General features: G+C 34.8%; 4 protein-coding genes across 13 annotated transcripts in view; 2 read left to right on the top strand and 2 right to left on the bottom strand.

The window, feature by feature from the left end:
- Positions 1-27,048, bottom strand: part of LOC129565750 (transmembrane protein 192-like) — a 147,365-nt gene that overhangs the window by 20,994 nt on the left and 99,323 nt on the right. The gene's annotated exons all lie outside the window — the stretch shown is intronic.
- LOC129565749 (uncharacterized) lies at positions 319-11,189 on the top strand. 3 transcript variants are annotated; one of them, XM_055440956.1, is made up of 11 exons: positions 319-785; positions 872-1,662; positions 1,803-2,280; positions 7,615-8,160; positions 8,367-8,431; positions 8,736-8,787; positions 8,963-9,246; positions 9,868-9,898; positions 9,973-10,050; positions 10,511-10,613; positions 10,830-11,189. In XM_055440956.1, the coding sequence occupies exons 4-11, from the start codon at positions 7,979-7,981 to the stop codon at positions 10,890-10,892; spliced, it is 858 nt and encodes a 285-aa protein (XP_055296931.1). In that variant the 5' UTR covers positions 319-785; positions 872-1,662; positions 1,803-2,280; positions 7,615-7,978; the 3' UTR covers positions 10,893-11,189. The 3 variants fall into 3 exon arrangements, with proteins under 3 accessions (XP_055296931.1, XP_055296932.1, XP_055296933.1); XM_055440957.1 differs by lacking the exon at positions 319-785 and having other exon boundaries at positions 1,342-1,662; positions 1,803-7,040; XM_055440958.1 differs by lacking the exons at positions 319-785; positions 872-1,662; positions 1,803-2,280 and adding an exon at positions 4,614-4,959.
- Positions 11,807-16,085, top strand: LOC129565748 (egl nine homolog 1). 3 transcript variants are annotated; one of them, XM_055440953.1, is made up of 11 exons: positions 11,828-12,446; positions 12,591-12,614; positions 13,278-13,692; positions 13,907-14,141; positions 14,253-14,368; positions 14,457-14,488; positions 14,565-14,681; positions 15,003-15,018; positions 15,100-15,164; positions 15,243-15,382; positions 15,605-16,085. In XM_055440953.1, the coding sequence occupies exons 3-11, from the start codon at positions 13,443-13,445 to the stop codon at positions 15,789-15,791; spliced, it is 1,158 nt and encodes a 385-aa protein (XP_055296928.1). In that variant the 5' UTR covers positions 11,828-12,446; positions 12,591-12,614; positions 13,278-13,442; the 3' UTR covers positions 15,792-16,085. The 3 variants fall into 3 exon arrangements, with proteins under 3 accessions (XP_055296927.1, XP_055296928.1, XP_055296929.1); XM_055440952.1 differs by lacking the exon at positions 12,591-12,614 and having other exon boundaries at positions 11,807-12,446; XM_055440954.1 differs by lacking the exons at positions 11,828-12,446; positions 12,591-12,614 and having other exon boundaries at positions 13,658-13,797.
- LOC129565746 (GATA-binding factor C-like) overlaps positions 23,668-27,048 on the bottom strand; it is a 78,497-nt gene continuing 75,116 nt past the window's right edge. For all 6 annotated transcript variants that reach the window (XM_055440946.1, XM_055440948.1, XM_055440947.1 and 3 more), the window contains 3 exons: positions 25,871-26,060; positions 25,483-25,655; positions 23,668-25,326 (listed from right to left, as the gene is read on the bottom strand). In XM_055440946.1, the coding sequence (XP_055296921.1) occupies positions 25,297-25,326; positions 25,483-25,655; positions 25,871-26,060 (393 nt within the window). In that variant the 3' untranslated portion in view covers positions 23,668-25,296. The remainder of the gene's footprint in view (positions 25,327-25,482; positions 25,656-25,870; positions 26,061-27,048) is intronic.

Here is a 27,048-nt window from a genome sequence, read left to right as displayed (position 1 = left end):
CTTAATTCGACTTGCACGCAATAGCATATTTTGTATACAATAAATTTATTCGCAAATTGAATGCAAAGTGTCAGTTTCATATTTTGGCTATATGTATTCCCCTTAACGCCCGCTGCTGTAAATCTGTTTCATTAAAATGATAATGATAATCCAATTGTCCAGGGAATGAATTGCCGTTTGATGCCATTAACATGGACGAGTGAAACTCATTATTAAAGATTATTCTTATCAACGGAGTCTTGCAAAAGGTGACTGATTACGTAATCGAAGTTCATTTGCATCGAAACGGCTTTTGAATGTGATTTATTTTTAGCATGACAAAAGTCAATGTTTACATCCGAATTTCGAGCGATGGATCGTGATTTTGGCATTAAGTATACACACAAACACCAGCACAATTGCAAATTGGGAATACTGAATGAAAGTGAAACTCATCGCATGGCCCATAAAATATTCATTCGAAGAAAACGACTAAAATAATGAAAACAACGTTTTTTTTCCCCTGCAATCATTATTATACCAGCGCTGATGTGAATGTGGAACGGAACACGACAAATGGAATTATGAGCGCATTGTAAGGAATGCGACAAAATATTCGGTTGAATAGCTCTTAAACTATTTGCAGCTTTAATCTAAGTCGGAATAGAATTTATGTGACTGGTGTTCCAGTGTGATGAAGAACGGAATACGAGTCCGTATTATAAATAATACGCGTCACAATGTTCCCTGCTAAGATTGTGAAAGAGAATTGATGCGATAACATGGTCTCATTTGTGCTGTTAAAGGTAAGGGGGGTTCTTCAGCAGAAAAAAAAACTATTTTGCATAAGCATTTTTTCATTATATGAATTTGTAATGCGATTTCCGAACAGCCTCGACACGAAACGTAAATACACAACAGCATGTAGTCAAATATTCATCACGACCACCACCACCTCAACAATTTGCAGAGCAACATATAGCGAAGCAACGTGCGATTAATATTCTGTTTGTGCCGTACAATTGAACTCGAATTGATACAATAAATTCAAGCTTTAATTCAGCTCTTCTGCAGTCCATGGTCAGAAGCGGATAGCATAGCACATGCACACAATCAACTCACACTTCAAATCTCGCTTCGAACAGTAGGTAGTTAAAGGGTAAAACTTGACTAATTCTTTGTTTCATTATTCCCACTTAATTCGGATTAAGTGCGATTGCTGTTAATGCAATTTACAAAGAATCATTTTTATTGAGTTAATCAAAAGTAAAAAAGTTTTACGAATGAAAAAAAAAGAAGAACGAGACAGAGATTAGCAGCAGCAGCAAAAACAGAAATTATGACGGCAGCTGAATGTGAATCCGAGAGTTAATTAAAGTCTCGTTGAAACTAATGACAAAAACAATCGAAACAAACTGCTGTGTGCAACATTAATTTGTCGTTTATTACTTGAGTTTTTTTTTACTTCTTCATCTTCTCGCTCGCTGTGTGTCTCGGTATTAATTTCTATCGCGTTCAAGTAATTCGCTCAGCACGAAGCTGAATACCTGTGATAAAGTGTGAATCTGAGCGAGTCTGAAATCGAAGAGGGGAAAAAAATGCTAATTGTTTCAATGCTATTCGATGTGAATGAAACGATATCATGCAGCAATGAAAATGTGAACATCGATTCGCACACAACAGGTAGTTACCAAAGTTTCTTTCGCACGTAGCGAACAGCACTGGCGATGAAACGTGCACATCGTTTCGATTCGTACTACTTTTTGTCATATTTTCTGTTTTACCTCGACGGTTTTTTTATTCCACACACACACACACAACAGCAGCGGAAAAAAGATATTAAAAACTACAGCCATCGTGACGACGACGACGACGAAGTTGACGATGATATATAAAACAAGCACAAAGCTACGAAATATGTAAAGCAAAACTATAGAGAGAATAAAAAGCGAACCAGCACATTGGCATGAAGTTTCACCGAACGAACGGAAAGTTATCGTTTACAAGAGCGATACAGCACGTGTGTTGTGTGCACCACACATACACTAGCATACATATTGTTGCAGCTCATTCGAAACGCTTTTGAAGTGAATCGAGAGACACACAGCACACCGATTGAAGACCGATGAAGGCAAAGCGAAGCAATACAACCAGAAAACAGACACAACACAACACACAGCATAACATACGGTGCAGACGAAAAAACCGCATCTTCAGGTCGTTTAAAATTGATGTGCGTTGTTATTTTGTTTTAAGTTGTGCATTAAGTGACAGCGACTACACATAAGTAGCGTCAAATTGGTAAGCATTCAAGCATCCAATACACAAATCAATTCATTTCTTCTTCTCTTTTTTTGTTGTTGTTGATCAAGGCGAAAACTTTGAATATGATTAAATTTGTGCGTCACTTATTGCTGTACTTAAACGAAGCATAAGAGACATAAAATCCATAGAAACTATCATTAAAAGTTTTTCTGTGTACATTTTGTTCGGTGGTGCTTCTCTCGATCTGCAACGAACAACAAATCAATCAAACCTTTGGTGAAGGTTGTTGTTACTCATTGTTTACACAAAACTTGGGACAATAGTTTTTGATCAAGTAAATGTTTTATCTTTTTTTTCAAATAAAACAATTCAAATATTTAATAACGGCAAGTTTAAAGTGAATTAAAAAACTTTTGTACGGTTAAAAGTGAACTGGACAGTTTTTATAGCTTCTTCTATGCATTGTGACGAAAAAAAGAGTAAATTTTTGTCATTGTTGCCCGACAAACATTTCGCTAAACCGATTTCGTGGAAAGAAAGAGCAAAAAACGACAAAAGAAAATGAGATACGGTAGAAAAATTAGAAAGTGCCCAGATTTTGCAAAGCAGTGTATGGAATATATATATGTGTGTAGACGATATTTGTTTTTTTTTATTTCTATTGTGTGTTAATCGTGCAACTGCGCCTTCTTTCAACCAAACCATGTGAATGAGTCCATCAATTGTATTAAAATAGAAATGTGTTTTAATCAAAATGCGCACACCACACTCCATTGGATTCGATGGTCCAATATTTTTTTTTGAGCTATAGTCTGATTTTTCTGAGATTTTTCTGCTTCTTTTTCATCATTTTTACAAATGCCAATGGCAGTTGCCATTTATGTTTCGGAATAAATGTGTCCGTTTTGAAATTGCATTGATTGAAGAGTTGGTTTTTTTCTGTGGAAATTAACTGTACCGGTTTGCTCATTTACAGTGTATTTTACCTAGATATAATAGTTACAAATACCTATTTTTCCTGTTACGGCAATACTTTACATCTCTTTTTTTTCTCTCTCTCTGTCTCTCTATTTGCGAAGCAAAGCAAATAAATCGAAGAGACGCCACACTATTTAGCCCATGTAATACATATTGATTAAAATACAATGACACAGCTACAGCATAAAAAACACACAGTGAATAACAAACATTCCATCTGATTCAATTGATATTCAATTAAATTGCTCGGCACGACGTCAAACCGATGTGCGTAAGTGTCATTTCATTCATTGTGATGACCATTTTATTTATTGTGTGGCTTAAACTCTGCGCGACATGCAAAACAATTTCAGCATTTTATTTAAAACGAACGAAAAAAAAACAAATCGACATCGTCTGCTTATGACATAAGTTTGCTCGTTTTGATTACGCATCACTTGATTTCTGTGTTTTTGCTGCTTCTGCCGCAAGCGATTCATTTTTTTTCATACCAAACCCATTATCGTCATTTAATTTGTGCAAAGTGGAAAATAATGTTTTGAATAATCTTCTTTGAAATAGCATAGGAAAATCCACAGAATGATTTGCATCTTTTAATGAAACGCCCACCTGATGGATTCAAGAAAAAACAGCCACTCGAGATTTTACAAACGTTGATAATTTTGTCATATCATTCGGATTTATGGTCATTGAACATGAATCGTTCAATTAAATGATATAAATTTAGAATTCATTAGTGTGTTATGCTTCCATGCATGTTTCCATCCTTTGGCAAATGCTTGCCTATGACGACAATAAGAATAGTACGCTTACAAAAACAATTGACCACGATCTTTCCGCATTTCCGATAATCTACGTAAAAATGATTCGGTAGTTTGACCCAACGATATATTAAATGAAAAAAAAAAAAACTTAACAACGTCAAGAAACAGCGAAAGTTCGAGATAAATCAGAGTTGAACAACTGGAGTCGTGTTTTATTTTAAACGCTTCATGGTCGATTTTTTGTTGTTGGGCAAAAGTTTTTCATTTTGATGCAATGGAATTGATATATACATGTGTGCAAAGTGGCGAGATCGTCGAGCAGTTCGACAAACCGGTTCTGTAAATGAGCCAATAAAAACCTATTATTAATTTATTTTGACTTTCTTTAACACATTCAATGCCACAACCGGAAATTAGTCACATGTATCGAGTGAATGCACCCGTAATGTACGCGGACCCGATGAACCATTAAATTTCAGTTTCACTTTTGACTCCGATAAAACTGTGCTGAGAACGTGCATTACGTGAATGAAACTGCGAATAAAATGTTGTCGAGTTCTCGAAAAAACAAACAGTCTGAACAAACAACATGAACAAGCGTCAGCGAATTCGGGCAACACGGTTGACGTTGTGATTTGACCGACTTTTGATTGTTGTCATTTTTACGTAGCACAACGAATGAAAAAAAAACTCCCATCGCCAAAGATGCGACGACAACAACAACGACGTCGACCATAATGACGACGACAAACAAGCACAAATACACACACACACATTGCTTTATCTTCATCATAATTCGTCACGCTAAAGCATTTCACGAATCTTTGATTTTCCTTTTTAAGTAGGGTTACCGTAAATATTTTCAACAGTTTTATTTCTCTCTTCTCAGCGTTTGCAGCACTCAATCTCTCGAAAAATCAAGCGAAAGTGTATCAATAAATTGTTCGTGTGTGTGTGTATGTGTTGTTTGAGAGTGAGTGTTGAGTTTTATGAATAAACAAAAAAATTTCATCCAAAACTTACATAACTCATTGATTGACCAATGATTTGAATTAAGTTTCTATTAGTTTTTTCCGTTAACTCGATTTTGACTCGCCCTTTTTTCCCCTACTCAACTCAAAATCACCAGGAAAATTGCAGCTGGTCAACCATTTAACAACAGTGTGACGCTTTATTAATTCGCATTAACTCATTATTCGTATTGTTTGAGTTTTTTCCCAACGGAAATGAAAATTAATTGGTTTGATATTTAAATGGTGGCTGTGCACAACACGCAAAGCAATGCAACGCTATTCCAATTTAATTGCGTTTCAATAACGCTTTTTTTTCTTTCATTCGACTTCATTAAATACTTTGAAGCTTTTGTTGTTTATTACAACAACGGCCGAAAAAAATGAGAAAAGACAAGATCTAAGACTTCTAACGCAATATTTACGAGTCAATTACAAAGTTTTTGCAAGAGACCTTTATTCCAAAATAAATTCAATTAGCCAATATAAGAAAAGATGTCTATGGAAGTTGCTGGAAAGATGAATATAACTCAATAAAGACAGTGAGTCTTCACTGAAGACACAAAGTGCTCCATTTTAATACATTTTTCATTCTTTTATTCACTTTGTATTCGGAATGTAATGCTTGTTGGCGGTTTCTTGTTAAAGACTCATTCAAATCAGCATGGAAAAGTCATTAAAAATATGAAAATGTGCCGTGCATAAATCGGATCAAAAGTCGTAATTTGGCTCTTAAGTTAATTTCGTCTGAAACCAACCGATGGAAAATGGAAATTTCGGTGTTACATAAATTACGCACTGGTATCACGACATAGACAGTCAAGCATCTCTTCATCAAAGGCCATACCTATATTATTTCACTGTAGGATTTAAATAGAGCACCAATCAAAGAGGTCGTTCATCCATGAAGTTAAAGTAATGTTTTCTCCTTCTTACGGAATAAAGTGCACATCTCAAGGTTGTAAATGAAATTTTTGTCTCATCCCACAATCAATACGTATATGTCAATTCCTACAGTGAATCTATATCATTTGATTTGAATTCCATGGAAAAATTAATAGGAATAAAGTCGTGATTTTTTTCCTTTTAAAATTTTACCATTTTTTCTAAGATTCGATTTATCCAAAGAGAGTGTTTGTGTGTGGCAAGCCCTTTGCGTTTCCGCTATAATTTCTATTTGATGAAAAACTGAATCAAAAACGTGTTTTGCTCATTTCACACATCAATCGATGTTAAAGTTATCACCGGCACAATCTAACACACCGACCTATGTGTATGGAATACACCAGCAGCAACGCTTATACCGTTTCGTAATGCCGGCATATAAAAAATGTGTCAATATTTTTACATCGACAATGATAATCTTTTTTTTTGTAGCATATGAATGCCGTAATAAACGATCAACAAGTTTTGTGTTTTGAGTCGCAGCTCTTTGAATGATTGTCTGTCTTTAGTAGCAATCTAGCAAGTTTAGCGTGATGACTGACGATTATGAGCTAATATGTAATTACAGCATTAGAGCGAGAGAAAAAAAATAGTTGATGTGACCAAGCATTTATTTCTGGGGCACATTGTGTGCAAATTCCCTCTGGAAATGTTTGTTAAATCATTATCGTCATTTTAAATTCGCATCGTAGATTGTCCCACCTAAGCAATTGAACTTTATTGCTGCTCACTTACTTAGCACATTCAATTGAGGCTGAATCAGAACGAAAAGAAAAAAATTGGATGAAACACACATGTTGAATACAATTTAATGATGATGTAAAAAAAAGTGTTTCAATTTGTCGATTCGAATAAATCGATACATCGAATTTTATTGAAGCGAAGTTTCGATTTGCGAAAAGTCGTCAAGAGTTTCTCTGTAAACACATCATCATGCAAATATTGTGACAATATAAACGAATAACGATTCCAAATTGTTGTTGTAGCACCAAATGACGTCAATGTTCAGGAAGGAGCGGTTGTTGATGGTGTAAACACGTCGCAGCTTTTATGGGAAATTCGATCAAGAGGATTTACATTTTTTTAAATGTCATCCAAAGTAAGCACACAAGACTGCCATTGAGCCAAAACAATGAATTTATAATGTTTCCACATGCTATGTGGTTGCCTCCAACACCATCAAGCTCGAAGCAATCGCATTGTCCTTTTTTCCATCGAGAGCGTTTCCCCTGCTCGGGAAATGTGTCTTTGAATTAGTCGACATTAAGCAACTTTTCTAACGAAACAACTTTCTCATCGAACAACATTGACTACATATGATTTTCCCTTTCATATCAATGTGGTGATGGGTTCTCGTCATACGAAATAGAAAATTTTTGTGGCGTTGTCATGGTTATGCGCTACGTTATCATACCATTATGTGAACCAAATCATATGTTACTCAATGCACAAACAATAGAGAGCGAGAGCGAGAGAGATGACGGTGAGAAATGAAAATTTGAATAATTGAAATGACATTTAAAAAATTGCCATTTGCCACTACACAAAGCAACCACCGAATATAGATGGAAATCGTTGTCGCCTTCGTTGTTGACGAAGTTTCTCCTCATCGCATACACAAACAAGAAAACCATTTTATTTTTAACCATTCGACGTTGTTTTTCTGCTTCTAGGATATTGAGCACGCTACTGGCCATAAAGGATGGATAGCCGCCAACCACAGTATTGATATGGACAACAACGTTTAATGTCGATTTCATTGTCCTCAATTTACAATTGGATATTCGTCACTCAACACACAGTTCAGAGAGAGAGAGAGAGAGAGATACAGAAAGAGCTCGATAAAAAGCTTAAGTGAAACTATAAAAGAAAAAATCAAACAAAATAAAAACCAAGCCAAAATTCATATAAATGAATGTAAATAAAGTGATTTCAGTGTTGGTAAAAAAAGTGATGAGCACGTGCGAATAACATAAAGCCAATTGCCAAGAGCGTTTACAGCAATACTATCATCGAACCAAACGAAAATTGCATAACATGATGATGAATGTGAAGCGGCATTTTGCCTATCATTCGATATTGGCGTGCGGTTTATTTGCAATTTTAGCCAGTACCGTTGCAAAGCCCTCATTTTCACTGACGCCATCGTTGCCTTCATTTACATCGTTCACACAAGATTATGTCGGTCGCAAGCATGCTGCACAAATGAAAGGCTACAGGTATGGACAGAGAATAGAATATACATATTCATTCTATCTCACATATATATTCATTTCAATGAAAACAAATTGCATCAATTTCCACCGGAATCAATTGCTGATATAATAGCTTGATTCTTATAGAACTTTAGAAGAAGAAAAAATACACAAATCGTATCTCTAATATCTATATTTTTCGATTTTGCCATTGCCTGCCCCACGTATAGCGGTATTCGCCAGCAAAACGATTCACTCTTAATGATTTATTATCATGACCAAACCGTGGCAATAGGTGAGTTCATTCTCTATCTCTGTCCCTATAAATGCATAAGACTTGTCTATACATGATAGTGTCAAAGATGAGTGTATTTGATATCGATTTACTTTCATGAATACATCATTTGATAGCATTGACGTTAGCATTTAAGCAAAAGTTCCCCGACATATACACACAAAATCAATATCGAGTAAGATTTTTCGTTGCTATCGACCAAATGAATGTGCACTGTGCACCAAGTTCAAATCAATATCAATCATCGTTTTAATGCCTGTATAAAAATAATATCACATTCTTTTCGCTTCTTCTCTATTTACAGTTGAACTTGGCCCTGAAAAGCTGTTAATAGGCTGTGAACTAATTGAAATTTAGTGAGTGTTTCTCTCCTTTTTTTATTGAAGCAATTTCACGCACAGCTGGACAGATCCCATGATGGGATTTCTACTCGACCCATTGAAATACATTCCAATACCGAATTCCAACCGTTTGCTTTTCTCTCTCTCTCTCTCTCGCTCTGTTTCTGCCTCTATCTCTGTTCATTCGCAGCAATGAAAGTGCCGGGAAAAAATTGCTCAAACAACTATCGAAAATAAACCGACCGTTGGAAATCCAATTCACTGACATGCTGAACCTCATGAACCAATGTGATATTGTTGAAAACCAGAATGTGAAACGTAATCAACGCCGTAATACGCATCCCGCGAGTGATGAGGATACCAGCAAAACGTTTGCATTTGGAAAAAACAATCCATTCTCGGTGTTCAGTGGAATTATACCGGGGACAAAATGGTGCGGCACTGGTGATATAGCAACAACGTATAACGATTTAGGTGAGTGATTTTCGTCACGCTGCTCTTTGTTGCCCTCCATCTGAATATTTGTTGGAAAAAATTTCTTCGTTTTTTTTTGCATGACAATAGAATCGATTAGTGAAAATACAATAAAAGTAATTGTACTGATGAATGTAGTAAAAAAACCGCACAAAGTGAAATTGATTGTGTCATTCATTCATTCAATTCAACAACAGAAGAAGAAAAGTGCCATTAAATATGTCTCTGCCGAAAAAGTAATAAGACCGATGTGAATAATATTGTGTCCTTCTCACATCCTGTTGACTCACTTATCAGTCAATTATTTTCCCACACTCACTCACTCACTCACCCGAAACACCCGAAACACCCGAAACGACCGTCAATGCTGTCCAGCCGCTCGTCATTTATAATTTATGCGATCGATTTCCCCTGAACACTTGTCGTATTAAGACCTGGCAATCGAACAAAGTGACGTTCTCTATAAATAGCCGTAACAAAAGCAACGTGTCCTTTTGTCATTGCGTTTTCTTTTCCAATATGCTTAGATTAACTTTGTGGTTTATCATCAGGTTAAGAATGCCATCTTTGTTATTAATATCTAAAAATCTTTCTTTGTATTTTTCTAATCTCTATATATAGGAACTGAAGAGAATATGGACAGCTGTTGTAGGTAGGAACAATTTCACATAAAATTTTATTGAAAAAAACAATCAACATTTTTATTTTTGTTGCATCGGTTTTCAGAACCCACGATTTATGTCCAGTGAAAATCCGCGCCTACGAAGCCAAATATAACATCACAAACAATTCGTTGTATACAAAGTGAGTATGAATGGCAATTTATGTATTAAAAAGCGTGTGCATTAACAAAAGCGACCAGCAAAGTTCGTTGAGTAAACAGAAGAGAGAGAAAAAAAAGCAGAATCAATTCTGATATGTTTTTGGTGTAACAAACCAGCAACGAGATGCGAATGTATCAATTAAAAGCGTATATCAAAATAAAAAGTGAAATTAGTTCCAATGGAAACGTGATTTATGGTCATGGCAATATAGCCACTTGTGAATAGCATCGACATTCCGCCACACTCACTCTCGTTCGTTTGTTCGTTCGTCAGACAGAAATCAATAAGACAGCACTTGAGCTTTTGATTTTGATAGCAATTTAATAACCTGATGTAGATTTTATGGCATTTTTATTATCGCAAATTCCAAACCATTCATTGTTCTCTATCTCTCTCTCGCCCGCTTTGTGTGTGTGTGTGTTGTGGCTTCACTGGTCTAGATCGCATTGCGTGTGTGATGATATGCTGTTCGACTGTTTGAAGAAACTTGATGATACACCGGCTGCACAGCTTATGGGATCTATCTATTTCAATATTGTGCAGGTACGTGTTTCCACCGATGCATGCGTTATGGCAGCGATATCGCATCATGAACATCTCAATCACTGTCATTGTTCGATGTTCTTTATGTATTCCTCATTATTTACACACTCCTCGAGTGTCTCTCTCGCTCTCTATCTCTCATCACACATATTGGTTTCACATATATATATTGTGTTGATATTTTTTGCATTGTTTATTTGTTTTCATTTCATTTAGGTGCCGTGCATCCATGAGACACCCAAAGGCATTCAGTATCGCAAAGCCAGAGAAGGTTTCTGAAGCAGAATTTTATTTATCAACTTAAAATTAGTTATTAATTCAGTGTAATTTATCAATGGAATCAAGTGCCGTCCAGAGAGAATACAAATCTAATCGCGCTGTTATCTGTTATATTGATATTATTGTCTAGTAAATTGTGGCTAGTTTCTAAGCAATTTTCTGTGTACTATATTTGTTGACATTTTTTTTTTTGAAGTAAATGAAAATAGTATTGAAATATTTTAAACAAAATGACACTCACAATACAACGAATTAAACTTGCAAAGTACAAATATAAACGACTATTCTAGAGAGAAATGTGATTGCGTGTTTTCTTTGCGTTCTTTCAGTTCTTCTTTTTCTTCTTACAGCTTTTTTGTTTTAAAATTTGATTCTCTTCGTATTTTTTCGTTGTTATCTTTTCGTATTTTTTGTTCTTTCACCTTTCGGGTTTTTCCACAAGAATGGGACTTTATAATATCAAAAAAACCTTTAAATTAATTTGCGGTTAATATTCACTGTTGCAGTTTGTGTTTACGTTTCATCAAGTTTGAAGCTGACTATATTGTTTACATCCAAATTCAAATCGTGCACGGTATAATGCCTCGAGCAATAAATCGAAATTAATGAAATAGAAAGTCTGTGGAAATACACACACATATACTGTGACTCTAGATAAGAATGCAACTTTAGGAAAAGAAAATAGAAAAAGGCGCACAAAAACTGAATATCTTTGCACTTGACTCAATAAATACAAGTCCAAAAAGCTGCAAAATTCATTGAAAAATCGCAATAACGCTGTTTCTCTTTCCAACTGAATTCAATTCAAATTTTCGTTCATATTTTAGAACAATCGTGTGTACGATTGAACGTTTTGCATTGAATGCACGCATCATATTTTGAACGTGAACCAATTGAACGCACTCATTTGTTTTGACAGCGAAGGTTATAGATTTCTGCAGTCATCAAAATATTGCAAAAAATAGAAGTCAAACAGAGAAAAGAAAATAAAACAAAAACAAATACTGTGGAAAATTTGCAAGTTGAAACGAGAAAATTTGTCATTATTTAGATAAGTCGCACAGTTTGTGTTCTGAACACGGTTCGTTCGTAGTGTCTTTGTTCGATGTGAATAAGCAAAAGTGTGATAAAGAATTTCACCACCAACTTAAGTGAGCCAAAAAAAATGAATGGGTAAACGAGAAATGAAACCGAAACAAGAGTGAAAATTTAGTGCAATTTTTTTTTTGAGTGACCTTTGATCGTATTTTCGTTTAAATTTATATATTTCTGTAACGCATCTGTTTAAATGCACCAAAAATACCCACTGAGTCAACATGACCAGCCAGAAACAACGTTAAAATGTTCATTTGTGTAAAACAACTCACTTAGCGAAAAAAAAGAAGGGAAAACAATGTTTATCCACATTTTATGATATTTATTGAGATAATCAAAAACAAACCAAAAAAAAAAAAGTTATTGAACATTTGCGCATCAACCACGAAATGAATGTTCTCCATTAGTCACATTGGGATAATTGGTGTTGTGTAAATTAGGCGCAGCGGACGAATTTGTGTAAGAGTTTATTTTTATTCGCTTTAATGTTACCAATTAAGTTCGACGATTCATTCCGAAAGTGAACCGAGACAGCGAATACGTGTTTAATAAATTCTTCTTCTTTTTTTTGTTCAATTTTCGAAACGTCGAGTTAATTTCCAGTGACGTAAATCGAATGTGTTGTGTGTAAGTACAAAACAACGCGAATGAAAAGATAAAAGGAATGTAAATTGTGTATAAGATAAAACTACAAATGTCAACTACTAAAAATATACGTTGTCATCGTCGTCGATGTTGTTGTCGTTTATGCATGTGCACTTCCATACAACTGAAACCCTCAGACCAATGAACGAGCGAGCGATCGATTTCATTCACAGAGTCATTTACTAACAGAGACCGAAGAGAGAGAAAAAAAACTTCAAATAGAAATCAGCTGTAGACACATTGTTGTTGTTATTGTTGGCCACGGTTATCGCACTCTATTCGCTTTTTTGTTGGTGCTGTTATTATTGAATGTGTGAGACCGAATCGTCGAAAAAGTGCCTACGTGCGGAATCTCAACTCCCGATTCGAATAGATTACGAATAATAGTAAATATAACAACACACAAAATTCGGTTGTCACAGTTGTATGTGTTCATTTCTTTTCACTATTTTCGCTCGTATTTTTGGTGGCATTGTCTAGCTATGCTCTTCTCTGTGTGAGTGTATCCTACATATACACATACACTCACACTCACACATGTACAATGCTCAAAGTCAAAGCTGTCTGCTTTCAATGAATTTCCTAATCCCCACGAAAATTATTCAATATTTACTTTCTACACACATTTTCTCTTTCATTTTATAGTCGACTGTATCATATAGATGTTTAACCGTTTTGGTGCTGTACGGCTACCACAAAATCAACAGCAGCAAGAAAAAAAAAAGTCACCAATACAACGACCCAAACGTAAAACGTACTCATACATAAACACAGCGTACGAGTGTGTGCGTGTGTATAGTATTTGTAAATATGACGGATGAAAATAGTATGCCGCCATCGATCACGTCCACCACTGGCTTCGTTAGCGAATACAATACAAGCGGTGTGAGTAGCAGCACAGAGCAATTCATCATTTGTTGTAAAGTTTGTGGCTCATTGAATGGTTTAAGACGTTGTTCACGCTGTAAATCAGTCTATTATTGTTCGCAAGTGCATCAACAAGTCGATTGGAGGGTACATAAAATTGAATGCAAAAAATTTGCAACTAATTTAGCAACAAGTGAGTAAAGAAAAAAGTCTAACCGTTTTGTTTTGTCGGTGGCAAATGCATAGACATATTCGAAATTTCTTGAATAAAAAAATGGTGTTTAGTTTGGTGAAAATGGTGTGTGGTTCAATTGAGAGTTACTTCATATTTTATTCAAGATTCAATTGATATTTTGTGCTAGTGTATTTAATGAAAAATCCAATAATATTTTGTTTTTACACAATAGAACAACAATCAAACGAATCTTCAGACGCAACGATGACGGTGGAAACACAGCAGAATCATGATCGATTATTGGCCACCAAAAATGGAGTGACAAATAGTCTTGTGCCATCGACCAATGCAAATGGTGTGAAAAAGTCGACGAATGCACAGCAAAAAGACCAAGACCAATATAAACGCTTTACGGAGAATACGATGCAAGTGAATATCAATCTAATGGAGAACAGTTTGGCATCTAGGTAATGATAATTTGATCTAGAACAATTCCATCAAGAGACAAAAAAACACATTCAGTTGAGTTAGTCAGATTCGGACAGTCATTTTGATGATTCTTGTTGTTGAATTTTCAGTGAGCTACGCTATGATAGCTTATGCAAACAGATTATTCGTGATATGAATATGTACGGAATGTGTGTGGTTGATGATTTCCTAGGAATGACATATGGATTGGGCATTCTGAACGAAGGTAATAATCAATCAATGTTTGATGTTTACATCGGTGGCAAACGTTGTTTTCCGTTTCTAATCTCATTTACTTTTATATCTCATTTCAGTCCATGGATTGTACGCGGCTGGCCTATTCCAAGTAAGTGTCATTTATTCGAATCCAGGTGAATCGAAATGAGTGGTCAGTTGTTCTGATTGTGTTATCGTTTTTGTAGAATGGGCAAGTTGCATCGAATACGGATGCCGACGTGAAAACAATACGCGGCGATAAGATAACATGGGTAAAAGGTACTGAACAACATTGCCAATCGATTGGATTTCTGATAAATCAAGTGAGTTTTGCTAGATCACAGACATGTGTTCTTGAGATTCTTTTTTGTTTCGGCTGTGAAAATGAATTCAATTAACACACAACATTTTACACTCTGTGCGAAAGCATGTCCAAAAGAGAATGAGAGTTGATGATAGTGCCTACGTGACTAAATGAATTCAACATCAGATAGGCCAATAAAGTCATTTTATTTACTTTTTCGGCAGCTGCTTGTATTATAATACATAGGGCTATTTTTAGATGAAATACCAGTTATTATTTATATTTTTGACCACAACATACTAAAATCCCCCTTTTTTGTCTCTTGACATTTCTATTTCAGATCGACACCGTTGTGAGTAAGTCAACAAACTTTTTTTCATGTATTGATTCACTAACACGCATCGTTGCTTATCAATCGAATCGTCTTTTTTTTACAGTATCCGCAAATCGAATGAAAGATAATGGCATGCTTGGCGAATACAAGATACGAGAACGAACTAAGGTGGGTGTGTCAGTCGATAGAACAATATTCCAATGAACCGATATGATTTTTAACACAATTTTCTTGGATATTTTACAGGCAATGGTCGCTTGCTACCCGCCAACTGGTTCCCACTACATACTACACGTGGACAACCCGAATCGCGATGGACGCGTGATTACCGCAATTTATTATTTGAATCTTCATTGGGATGCTCTACGGAGTGGCGGTTCACTGAGGTTTGTTTTTTTTTCTTATAAGATTTACGTTCAGTTGTGTCACCGTTAATCGTCATCAAATTTATGTTGATTTATGAATCTGGTTATTCTGCATACTTCAATATGGAATTCAAAACATTTTTCCTTTTCAGTATCAGAAGCATTTGTTGATCAATTTCATTATAAATTGACCACCATTTTAAACGTGTATTGAGATTCATTGAATATTTCTCCTTTTTTCAGAATATTCCCCGAACATGGGCTGGGAGTAGCAGATATCGAGCCGAAATTCGACCGCATCATATTCTTTTGGTCTGATCGACGTAACCCGCATGAAGTGCAGCCATCACATCGAACAAGATATGCAATTACTGTGTGGTATTTCGATGCGGACGAACGAGAAATGGCTCTATCGCAGTACAAAAACTAAAAACACCAAAAAAAGAGAAAAAAAACGAACATCAAAATAATTAATTCGAGATTAAAATTTAGTCATAAGGAGTTTATGTAGAGTTATGTATTTTTTAGGCTAGATAAGATTTTAAACATTGTTGTATATAACAGATTTATTTAAGAAATGTATTATTGATTTAATTAACACGAAACATTTTTTTTGTTGATTTAATCACGTGTCGCTGAATACAGAACTGAATTTTATTTAAAAAGAATTGTATTTTATTCTGATGATTGTAATTAGTAAAATTGAGTGAAATGCAGAAACAAAGTTGCGATATTATTTCTCATCGAATTCTACAGTTTCTGAAGATGGAGTTGCATCATGGCAGAAGCATTTATAATGTTCAATGAACATTGTTCATTGTGTATTGCTCAACTTTCAAGGTGCAGAGCTCAGTACTAACTCATGCGAACATCTTCAGTCAGACTGAATTCAAGACGATTTTGTAATTTATCTCCAATTTACGTCCCCACCATTCATCTTAACTTTTTTCCACTCTTCTCGCCTCTTTCTTTCTCTCTCCCTCTTTTTTTTCTCTTTCTCTTGTTTATCTCTGCCTCTCTTTAGATCAAAATGTGTAAAAAGAGTAAAACTCTTGAGCACTTACAAAGTTCTAGGAATTGCATTTGAATTTCATTCATAAAAACCAACTCATTCTTGAGCATTTCTCCGAAGCTATTCTTTTAATCATCAACAATGTTTGTCTGCTTGGATTTATAACGTTTTATTTGATTATTTCACAACTTGTCACAACTTACTCAGTTTTTCGTGGAATTGCAAAACGACGTTTCATATTAAACACATTTGTTTCTTTTGTTTTTTTTTTTTTAATTTCATGGTACAGGTTTGTTGGTTTTATGTCTGCTTTGAACTTGAATTGTCTGCTGAAAATATTGCCCACGAACGTGTTCTGAATAAATGAATGAATAATTCAGCCACAATTTTATGAATGGGATCTTTAAACTTGGTGATTAAATGGCGGCTTCGCTTTTGATAAAACCTTATTCTTAATTTTGTCACACATCATTTAAAGTTGGTATTTTATTGCAATTATAGTGGGCAACATTATTCAAACCCATCACAAGAGTTACATGTAGGGAATTATTGTCATTTTTCTGGGAGACATTTTGTGGTTTTTAACCGAGGTAAGAACAATGAATATCCAATTCAAAAGTTTCACAAAGAATTAAATTTTGCCAAGAATTTTATAAATAAAATCATTTATTATGTTAATTTTGCATTTTGATGAACAAAATTTGGGCTTTGAAGAAGCAGCTATGTGCAAATGAACGTTTATTTCCATTCATTTGAATCCATTGAATACCATTGTGAATTATTACAACGTTGCATGCTGTGTGTTGTGTGCTGTGCACCATTCACAATACTTTCCGTTGCTTGATATTGCTCGTGTTGGCTTTTTTAAATGACTTCAAAATGAAAATTCAATTTTTTCATTGTAAATTATTAAAATCTACACCTTTTAAATGCTTTTTTGTAAATTTTCTTCAGTAATTTTCTATTTATTGTTTTTCAAATAGTTTTCCTCACAGATTCCAGGTCAAAATAACGAGTCATGAACGTTTTGAAACTTTCAAGTGGAGCGAAAGCTTTCAAAAGAAATCAAAATGACATTCCAATCATTTTGACATTTGAACAAATATTAATGTTTATTAGTCAGTCAACGCAGTAAATTAGAGTCGCCAAGTAATAAATTTCAACAGTTTGTTTGATTTTTTTTAGAAAAGGCAGTATTATTCTGATTGTTTTGACCATAAGTTAATTCCGATAAGTGGGCTACGTTCCAGTTTGTGCATCATGCCAGGAATATACGAGGATCAATCAGAGAATCTATCGCAAAATGCATCATCAGTCGAATCCGATGTACAACCAGCGGAGACGGAAAATGACAAACCACCACGAGAAACTGATCAAACCGACAAACTCAATAAGTTTCTACTAAAATCGTTCCTGCAACACATTAACAATCAATCGCCACCAGAGTCCGTCGAACCGAATTCGGATGAGGCCAACGATGACTGGAACTGATTCACTATGAATCATCGCCCGTCAACTAAGATCAACAGATACACACCCTGCCTTGTAACTGAGAATGTCAAAAATGCTGTAATAAAAAATCAAATCGAATATTCATTACACCGAAATAAAACTTTTTCTTAATAAACTTATAAAGTTTCCAACAAATATCGTCCTTGTGTTTTTTATTCATTTCTTTTATACATTCATTGATACTTTATTTCTATAAACGAAAGCAAAATTTGTATCGAATGGCTATTTATGAATGGAATTGAATCAATTGAAAGATCACTTTTCTTGCGCGTAACATAAAAGAGGCATGGAAAGGCATAGCGAAAACGATCAAGCCGTACTTGCACACAATTTACCGAGAAATAAAAACATCAGACGGCTCTTTTGAACGGCACTTTTTGAAATGTTCCTTTGTGCGTGAATCTTAATATGCAGAGTCTGCACTGCTGCAGACATACGAAGCAATACAGTGACAACCGCTTGTAGGACGGTTCTTTTTTATATTATTTTTTTGTTGTTGTCTTGCATCGCTTTTGAGCGTGTCTAATTAAACTGCAGTGTGGTCTTCAGTTTATTTCCATTCGGTTTACTTATTTATGAGTTTAATTCTCAAGCCACCGTTTTCAACTTAAATAAATAATTGGCTTGTGCGAGTTCAACTTTTCTACATTTATTCACTGAGTAAATCTCCTTGATTTGTTTGTGTAAATCTCTCTTGGAATGACAGATTTAGTTCGGAATAATCCTCCTTTTTCGACGTGAAATTAAAATTCTCAATCGAAACATTCAAAAATAATCCAAAAATCGAATCTTTTCCAAAATTTTCCCAATCCATTAGATATTCGATGCAAGAATAAATGCATTTTATTTTAAGGGGTGATTGAATAATTGATTTTAACTGCTGGATAGGCGTACACAGATTCAGACAGACAATCCTGCCGCCTACAATACAGACTTTGAATAATAAAATCGTGCACTTGCACACGCATTTTTTTTCATTTTTGCCGACACTCGGTGTGACGTGGAAATGCATTTTTTTCTGCCCGTTGCCGTTGCAAACAAACGGTAGCCCATGACGCGACGCTGTTAGATTTTTAATTAGCTCTTTTTCAATGCACTGCCATTGTTTACATGACATTATTGCAGTTTAAATGGAATTCGAAATATATTTATTGTTTCGAATTGTGTGCTGCATACACAAACTCTGTGCTACCGATTTCAGGGTGGTCGTTGATCAAAATTTCAACGAAAGAGACGAACAGAAAAAAATAAATCCTCGGCGCAGCCATTTCTTATTAAACTTTTTGAATTTTCAATTGTTATTGGCTCAACGACAAAAAACGAGAAAAAACAGAATGCACAATTGCACATTCACCATGTGGATATTGATTGCGGAGTCAGAGCGAATTATTACCGCAATTGGCTACTAAAACAATCAAAATTGTCAAGTAAATCCAATCAATACGAATTGGCAATAAATCGTGCGTTGTATGCATGCAAATTGACACAGAATTCGAACCAAGTGCTTGGCTCCGAACTCGCGAGCAAACAGCACCAAGTGCAACGCTCATTGTCTCCAGACACCGAATGCAGAAGAAAACCGAAAACAGAAGCGAAAAAGAATTACTTTATTGAAAATGTTGTGGTTGTCGTCTAAGTGAGCGCCAGCATAAAACACTATTTGGTTTATGACCACAAATAAAAGTCACAATTCAAATATCAAAAACTAATTTTCATTGAAATCATTACTGAGTCTCGCTGAAAATAAAATGAGCAGCAACAATCTTGATGAGAACAGGAAAACAAGCAAATAAGAACACAAATTTACGGCCGATTCGGAATCTATGAAAATAAATTGTTCACTTAAACCAGAAATATCAAATGTCATCCAAATCTCGTTTTTTGACAGAGATATTCAAATACCATCAAATTTTTTTTTTTAATTAGATTTACAATGGGGAATAGCCGTTTATAAGACTGCTTATTAAGCAGGTCAAGGCGGGTTTAAAATTCAAACTTTCGAGGCGAACCCTCAATGATTGTCGAATTTCGATGAGAACCAAGAAAGTTTGCTATTTCTATTCTGTTGGAATCTAAAACGGTTTCTAAGCGATGGGTTTGTTCAAAACCTCAAAGGATAAATTCATGATTATTTTCTTAATCTAATCGCTTGTTCGTGTCTCTGGAGTGACATTTCATTCCGATCCATTTGCAGAAACGAAGTTGAAATTGAATAAGCAAAGACGTTGAAATTTTGAACAGAGAAACACATGGCAATGCCATGTCATGGCATATTATCAGAAGCGATTGGGCATTGAAATAATTTCGGTTTGAAATGTTGAAAATAATTTTTTTTTTGATGACCCAATTTAATGATTTCCATTTGGATTCACCGCACTCCAGTGATAAATTGAAAACAAAAGAAGACGATCATCATTTCGTGTCTATAATTATTGTGTGCTAAATAAGGGTTTCGATTTTCAGCAAGTATACGTGGCGATCGGTGTTCTTTTGACATATTATGTTGAAAACAACACACGTTTCTTCCCCGATCAAAAATGTTCTCCGATTGAATCGAGCAAAATCCACCGAATGGAATGAACAACGAAAACTGGCTGAATAGTGACGACGTAATGCTGAAAAATTATAGGGAATAGGTTAGGCTGCATTTATTGAAAGGTTGAATGGATGGTCTCTAAAATCCGTTAAACATTTACTAAGGCGGTGAAGAAGAGGCTCCCGTCTAAAACAGAATCGCCACAATTACATAAATACATAATTATCTCGTGCGTACACACTCCAACCGAAGACAGAGAGAAAAACGCGTGCGCGAGCAAAAGAACGATCATTCCAAATGCACTTAATGACTTGAGTTGCAGGTGCTGCATCGCACGTTCATTGTGTGTGTATATCTGTTTCTTTTGTTGTTCAAAGCGTGTGTGTGCTTTTTTTCATCTTCTTATTCTTATCGTCTTCACTCACCCGATATACTATACTTCCTTTTCCAATATTATGTGCATTTAATCATTTATTATTTTTATTTCCTTTTGGTGTTCCGCATTCGCTGCTTTATTTGACTCATATGAAGAAATGGAAAAAAACACCATTCTTATTCAATTGCATAGCATTGTAACATGTAATTAAGACATAAAAGACGTGAATTAAATAGTTTCACTTCCAATTTGCATAGTTCTGTGTACACATCATGTGTGTGTGTGTGTGTGACCTCTTTGATTTCGCACGAAAATGTGCCAATTTGCAGCCCCGACCAGCATGCAACATTGTTGTGTCATCGAAGACGATCAATGTTCTTCTTCATTTTCACTATAATAACACCACACGATCGCTTCATTAAAAAACCACGTGCAAATTGCACTTTAAATTAAACCATTTTTCATTTTTGTGAGTGAAGTTTTATTATTAAACAGGTGATTTGAACGTTTGATTGACGTAAAACCTGGCACTGCACTTCATTTCCATTTTGAGTCTTTAATTTATTTGTCTGTGCTTGAGCCTTCAATTTAAATAAATGATTGTAGTGAAAAAAGAATAAATGCACGTTTTTCACTAGTGTTTTAACGAATTCTTTTCATATAGCGGTTTTGATCGTGAATGCTGTCGGTTTCATATGGGAAACTTTTTGCCGCTAAATGTCAGAAATAACACTTTAACAAATTAAGTTCTGTTTTGTTCATATAATTTTTAATTGTTCAACTTCAGTGGATAATTTTTTCGTGGATAACACATGCAAATGTTTAAATTGAACTAAAACTTCACTTCCGAACTGAGCAGAGAGACTCTCTCTGAATATGAAATCTGGTTGGATATTATGAAGATCTAATTAAAGGCATCCCATTTATTTTCGATTTTTATCCAATGATATGTCTCTTCAACAACATAAAGAATCAATTCGTACTAAACGAAGCAACAAAGACCATAAAATACAAAATATCATATAAAAATTGGGGATCATTCACTTGTGCACACTGTAAAATGACCTTGCGATTTATTCTTCTAAAGCGAAATAATTTCATAATAGCACAACAAGGGTAGTATGTTGGCACAACTTGTTTTTATTCAAAATGTTCGGCATAAAATTGTCAATTTCAATTCGAAGCGATTGATGCATGGTCTTTATCTCATGCGCTGCACGCACACACACACCCACGATTCGATTATTTGCTTTGATGGAAAATTTCTCATGTCATTAACTTTAAATTGTTTTTCGAATATAATAATCGATAACAATTCATTTGGTCGATTACGATTGGGATTTGCGTTTGCAGAGTGTGATTCAGTGGCTACCGCACATTTGTGCGACCAAATTTATCTCATGAAGTGATTTTTGTCAATTTTTCTATATAATAAAGTGAATTTGAGAGGGTTGATTAAAGACTTATCGGTGAATATGATTCTTCAGAATCAACTTTCACACATCAATGCTACGATATACAAGAAAAAAAAGGGTTCTCCTATGACCAACGTCACACAGTCAAATGGTCAATGTGGCAGAGAATAAATCAAAACAAATCTTCTTATACACATTCGCAATCATAATAAAAATCCATCGAACGTAATCTACCCGTTAAGCGAATGACTGAGGGACAACTGCCAATTTTTTTCTCCGTAGAAAATTCTCTTCCAGAAGAGTACACCGGAATTTGTTGGTGGGGAAAAACGTTAAATTTATTGTAAATTGAATTTTAACCTTTTATATATCAGCTCATGAGTTCTAAATATGTATTGTTGCTGGTTGATTTTCATTGGTATGTCCGCTCAGTGCCGGAACCCTTTGTCCACTATGGCTTTTTCCACTTGATTAAGCAAATCGGAATTATTCGACTCCTGCTGAATGTAATCTGAGCAGCTCATAGTGAAATCCAGAGTGAAACTCCTGCGAGTTTTTAGATTTGTAAAGGAAAAATTTCCATCGGTCATGAAAGACAAAAAAATGCAGAAGAGTCAAAGATAGGGAAACGTGTTGGCTTTTGGTAATTTTTATGGCATTTTGAATCGTGTTATTGAAAAGATTTTGAATACAAATTGATAAGTTTAAACATATCTTCAGCTCAAGGAGACTTCACCCTGAAAGATAGACTTCTGCTCTTTACTTTTTGGATACTTTCTTACCTTTGTGTGACAAGAAATGGGGAACTAAAAGTTAAAAGCCCACGTAGATGAACTGAATCATGCTGAAAAGTTGAAGAATCGAAGATTCACCAAAAGTTAACTTTTATCAGAACTTTCAATGAGACAGCCTCACCAATCTGAAACCAAAGTCACTCTTTTCGATCTGAAATGAACGCAGCAAACAAATGAAAGAAAACACAAATTGAATTGAATTATTTATTATAATTAATTTATATTTCATATTTTAAATTGTTCAATTGTGTCTTAAGGTTTCGATACAATTTGTCTGTCATCATCATATCCAAGAATTGTTACTCACTATACAGTACATATAATTGCTATTATTTTGTTACTAGAGTAAAACATTCAATATCTGGGTTTTCTGATGTGCTTTTTTTAGCGTAATTTGTTTTTACAGTGATTCTAATTTTGTAGCTATCCAGAAGCACATTGTTTTACACATCAAAACAGCTCCAAATGTTAGCTCATCATATAGTATAGCATTAATAATACTTCGTCGTTTATATGATTCATTTAAAATATACACAATTAAATAATCGCTCAATAGTTAATAGGGGGGAGGTTAGAATTGGGAGGAGGAGGAAGGGGATTGTGCGCGAATGCGAGAACATGTACGACAAATCAAACAAACCACAGACAAAATGAAAGTTTGTTTTTTTTTGTATATTTTTGTTGTAATTTATTATTTTATTCTTGTGAAAACATTTAGACATCTTAATTTGCTCACTAAAATTTCTTTAGATAAGGTTTTATAAACTAATGCTGATTTTTTCTTTCTGTCTCGTTCATTAATTTTCTCTTAATATTCTCCTTAATTAACGCATTTAAACAGCGATTAATCATCGATCGCATCATCTGCTTGAATGTGTTTGTTTGTGTGTGTGTGTGTTTTTGTCTAAAATCTATGTGAAATTGTTGAAATCATTTTGAATATATGTTTAGATTAATTTACATGACGTTTATTGACCACTAAAGACGTTTATTTTAAACTTTTTTTTTTCTCTCATTTCTTATCTACAGATTAATTTGTTTTAGATTGAACGAAATAAACAAACAGAAAAAAATGCTTTGTTATTTTGAAGATCTCGTCTTATAATTAGCGCAATTTTTCTTCTTCTCGAAAAGTTCATGTATCTTTCTGCCATTTGACATTCAAGCCGATAAAACTTCTAGATTGTTTTATGTATTATGTACACGTTTTGTTTTTTCTTCTTGTTTGCTTTTCTCTTTGCTTTGCCACTCCATGTTTTGCTTACAGTCTATGAACTACGTATCTATGAATATCCTTACAATTTACGCTAAAAAATATAAAAGGTTGTTTTTTTTTATACAATTATGACCTAAATCATGGGCTAAAAATGCTCACCACCACGCATTTTCTCGCTACTTGTATTGTGAATTTGGGTGGTGAACGTCTAGCTATGAGCTTTTTGGATGGTGCATTTTGCCCAGATTTTTCCATTTAAAATGTTTCATTTTCGATTTTTTTGTAAAAAAAAAATGGTTCACAATCTTTTTATTGTTTTTTTTGCCACTTTCAATGCATTGATTTGCGCACGAAAGTCGCACGAAACGTTGGACGTGTGTTTTTTTTCTCTTCTTTTGTTTTATATATATGGCAACTGATGGGCCCGATTTCTTGCCTGAACTCTACCGAAAAATCAATTCAGCAAAACTTATCATAAATATTTTGTATCATCAGTACGTTCGAATGATCAAAACGATTGTATCTGATTGACAATTCTAAAAGTAATGCTTTACACAATAGAAAAAACGATAAGATTGCACATCAAATTAAAACGAAAAACGAAGAAGGAATTATTGAGCAATTTAACGTCTCTTTTAATCGACTTTGTTTACTGTTTTTTGTTTGTTATTCGCTTCCGAAATGAATGACCAAATCCGTTACAAAGTAAATGCGTTTATTTTTTGAATCAAAAAATGATTTCTTGGCCGTGAATCAATTCAAATGTGTTGTGCGTTGGATTTTGTTGTCAGTATGTGTAATGTACTTACTTCACCTTCAAATCGCTCGTGTCCAATTTGTTTGGTAGTCATTTGTAGTCTGGATCGATGTATGTGAAAATGAAAAGTTGTTGCCGTCGAATATAGCGAAAAAATGTCAAATTCCACAATTTTCACAGTTGAATCATGTTTTGAAGTCTTTAAATTTTCTTTTTTCTCTTTCTTGTTTTCCATTTTATTTTGTACACATTTGACAGATGATCTCTCAATTCAATCTTCATGTAGTTTAGAAATTTTCCGCCTCATAGTTGTTCCATCACGCGTAGTCACGTCCCCATGTCGCACCCTATTTCAAGAAACGAACCGAAAACAAAACAGGCGAACATTCAGAATAAGTGCTGTTTAAAAGTTTAAAAAACGAAAATTGGAACCAGAAATGTTCCATTCCAAGAATGCGTTTTTAATGGGAAAGCAATTACAAGCAATTCAACGATTTACTTACCATTAGATGATACGATTGCGAATGAGGCACTACACCACCACCAAGTCCACCTGATGAAAAACCACTTTGTAAGCCGCTAGAAGCGCCAAGTGCTCCCATTCCGCTGGCATACCAACCGCCGTGCATATGCGCATGTGCTGGATGCAACGATCCAGATAGATGGCTATGTTGACCTATTTCAATCATTGCCACAAAAAAAAAAACAAGAAAAGAAACAATAAATTAAAATGAGTTTTTCAAGTAATTTGAAATTGTAATGACATTGTATTTCTTTGACTTTGTTTTCAACTGATTAGAGAAACGAAAATTACTTTCAAACGAAAAAATAAGCCTAGTCTATAACCTAAAGAAAACTAGTCTACGTTGAAATTATATAATCAATCCTTACCCATTGAGCCGGGGAAGCCGCCGGAAAATGCTTTCGATGGGTCTAAAGGCTTCATCAAATCGCTCATTCCCAAATGGCCACCCATTGGCAAACATCCACCAGCCATTCCCTTCTTTTTCTTTGATTTCGATGATAGTTTGCGATTTCGCGTTTGGATTCCTTCCTTTTTCATGGTCAGTGGTCGATTTACCTATAAGAACAAAAGAGAGAGAAAAAGACATAACAAATCAGTACACCGGTTGTTTGTTTGTTTCGATGATGCGTTAGATCATGTGCAAGGTCAAGAATCATAATTAATCCGTGTGTGATTCGAAAGTAGCGAAAAACACATAAACTTTTAATGCAGAGCATATCATTTCCATCTTCTTCAGTTTCATTTTTAGTGTTATGCCGTTCCATTCAGACTCCATTGCATTCTTTTTTTTTCATGATTATTTATTTCGTTGGCGTGTGCTTTGTTCCACACGATTGAGTGACAACAGTGGAAAACATTTATTGTAATCTTATCTTCATAACATTACAGCGCACATTCATGAAACGCCGAATTCAAAGGAAGGAAAAAAAGAGCACACGCAAATAAAAACGAGGAATTCATACGAATCACGTGTATTAACTGTGTGTATGTTACCGTCGGCTCGTCACATCGTCACTTCTGTCTCACTCTCTCTCTCTCTCTCTCTCTCTCTCTCTCTCTTCTGTATGTGTCGCTCTCTTGCTCACTTCCATTTTGTGTCTGAGTGTGTATGATTCGATGTACTTTTTTTATTGTTAGCTTTTAGTCTACGGCACGATAAAGCATGAACAATGTTTATGTATGCACAACGAGACTGAATTGGGCTTACAAAAAAGGTCATTTTTCATAAAATATCCCAAGATAGAGATCATTTAACATTTCGTTTATTAAATGGTTTAGAAATGTGTAGTTTGTCGCTGTTCGTCTCTTCTCCTGTCATTTACTTTGGTTTGTTTCATTTTATTTTTTTTTGTTGCTCTTCGCTATTCGTGGCTGTTGGTTCTGCTGTCGTTGCTCTGGCCTTTGTTTTAGCCACACTGAATGATATGCAGTGCGCGTACAAACGGCATTTTGCGCTTTGATTGTAGCGAACGCGCGTGAGCGCAGAATGAGGCGGGCGGCAAATGATTTGATATGCAAAAGAATTATTTATTAGGCTCACTTT

This window comes from Sitodiplosis mosellana, unplaced genomic scaffold (assembly GCF_009176505.1).
Source record: "Sitodiplosis mosellana isolate CC-2019 unplaced genomic scaffold, AAFC_SMos_1.0 Smas_scaffold_3, whole genome shotgun sequence".
Classification (NCBI taxonomy): domain Eukaryota; kingdom Metazoa; phylum Arthropoda; class Insecta; order Diptera; family Cecidomyiidae; genus Sitodiplosis; species Sitodiplosis mosellana.
This window is presented reverse-complemented; position numbering and strand designations above follow the sequence as displayed.

Excerpts from the sequence above, each read along its gene's own strand:
- LOC129565748 (XM_055440952.1), top strand. The coding sequence starts at position 13,443 with ATGACGGATGAAAATAGTATGCCGCCATCGATCACGTCCACCACTGGC. Across the intron at positions 14,489-14,564 it reads ACGCGGCTGGCCTATTCCAA|AATGGGCAAGTTGCATCGAA; the intron begins GTAAGTGTCATT and ends TCGTTTTTGTAG. Across the intron at positions 15,165-15,242 it reads AGATACGAGAACGAACTAAG|GCAATGGTCGCTTGCTACCC; the intron begins GTGGGTGTGTCA and ends GATATTTTACAG.
- LOC129565749 (XM_055440956.1), top strand. The coding sequence starts at position 7,979 with ATGATGATGAATGTGAAGCGGCATTTTGCCTATCATTCGATATTGGCG. Across the intron at positions 8,161-8,366 it reads GCACAAATGAAAGGCTACAG|CGGTATTCGCCAGCAAAACG; the intron begins GTATGGACAGAG and ends CCCCACGTATAG. Across the intron at positions 8,788-8,962 it reads TGTGAACTAATTGAAATTTA|CAATGAAAGTGCCGGGAAAA; the intron begins GTGAGTGTTTCT and ends GTTCATTCGCAG.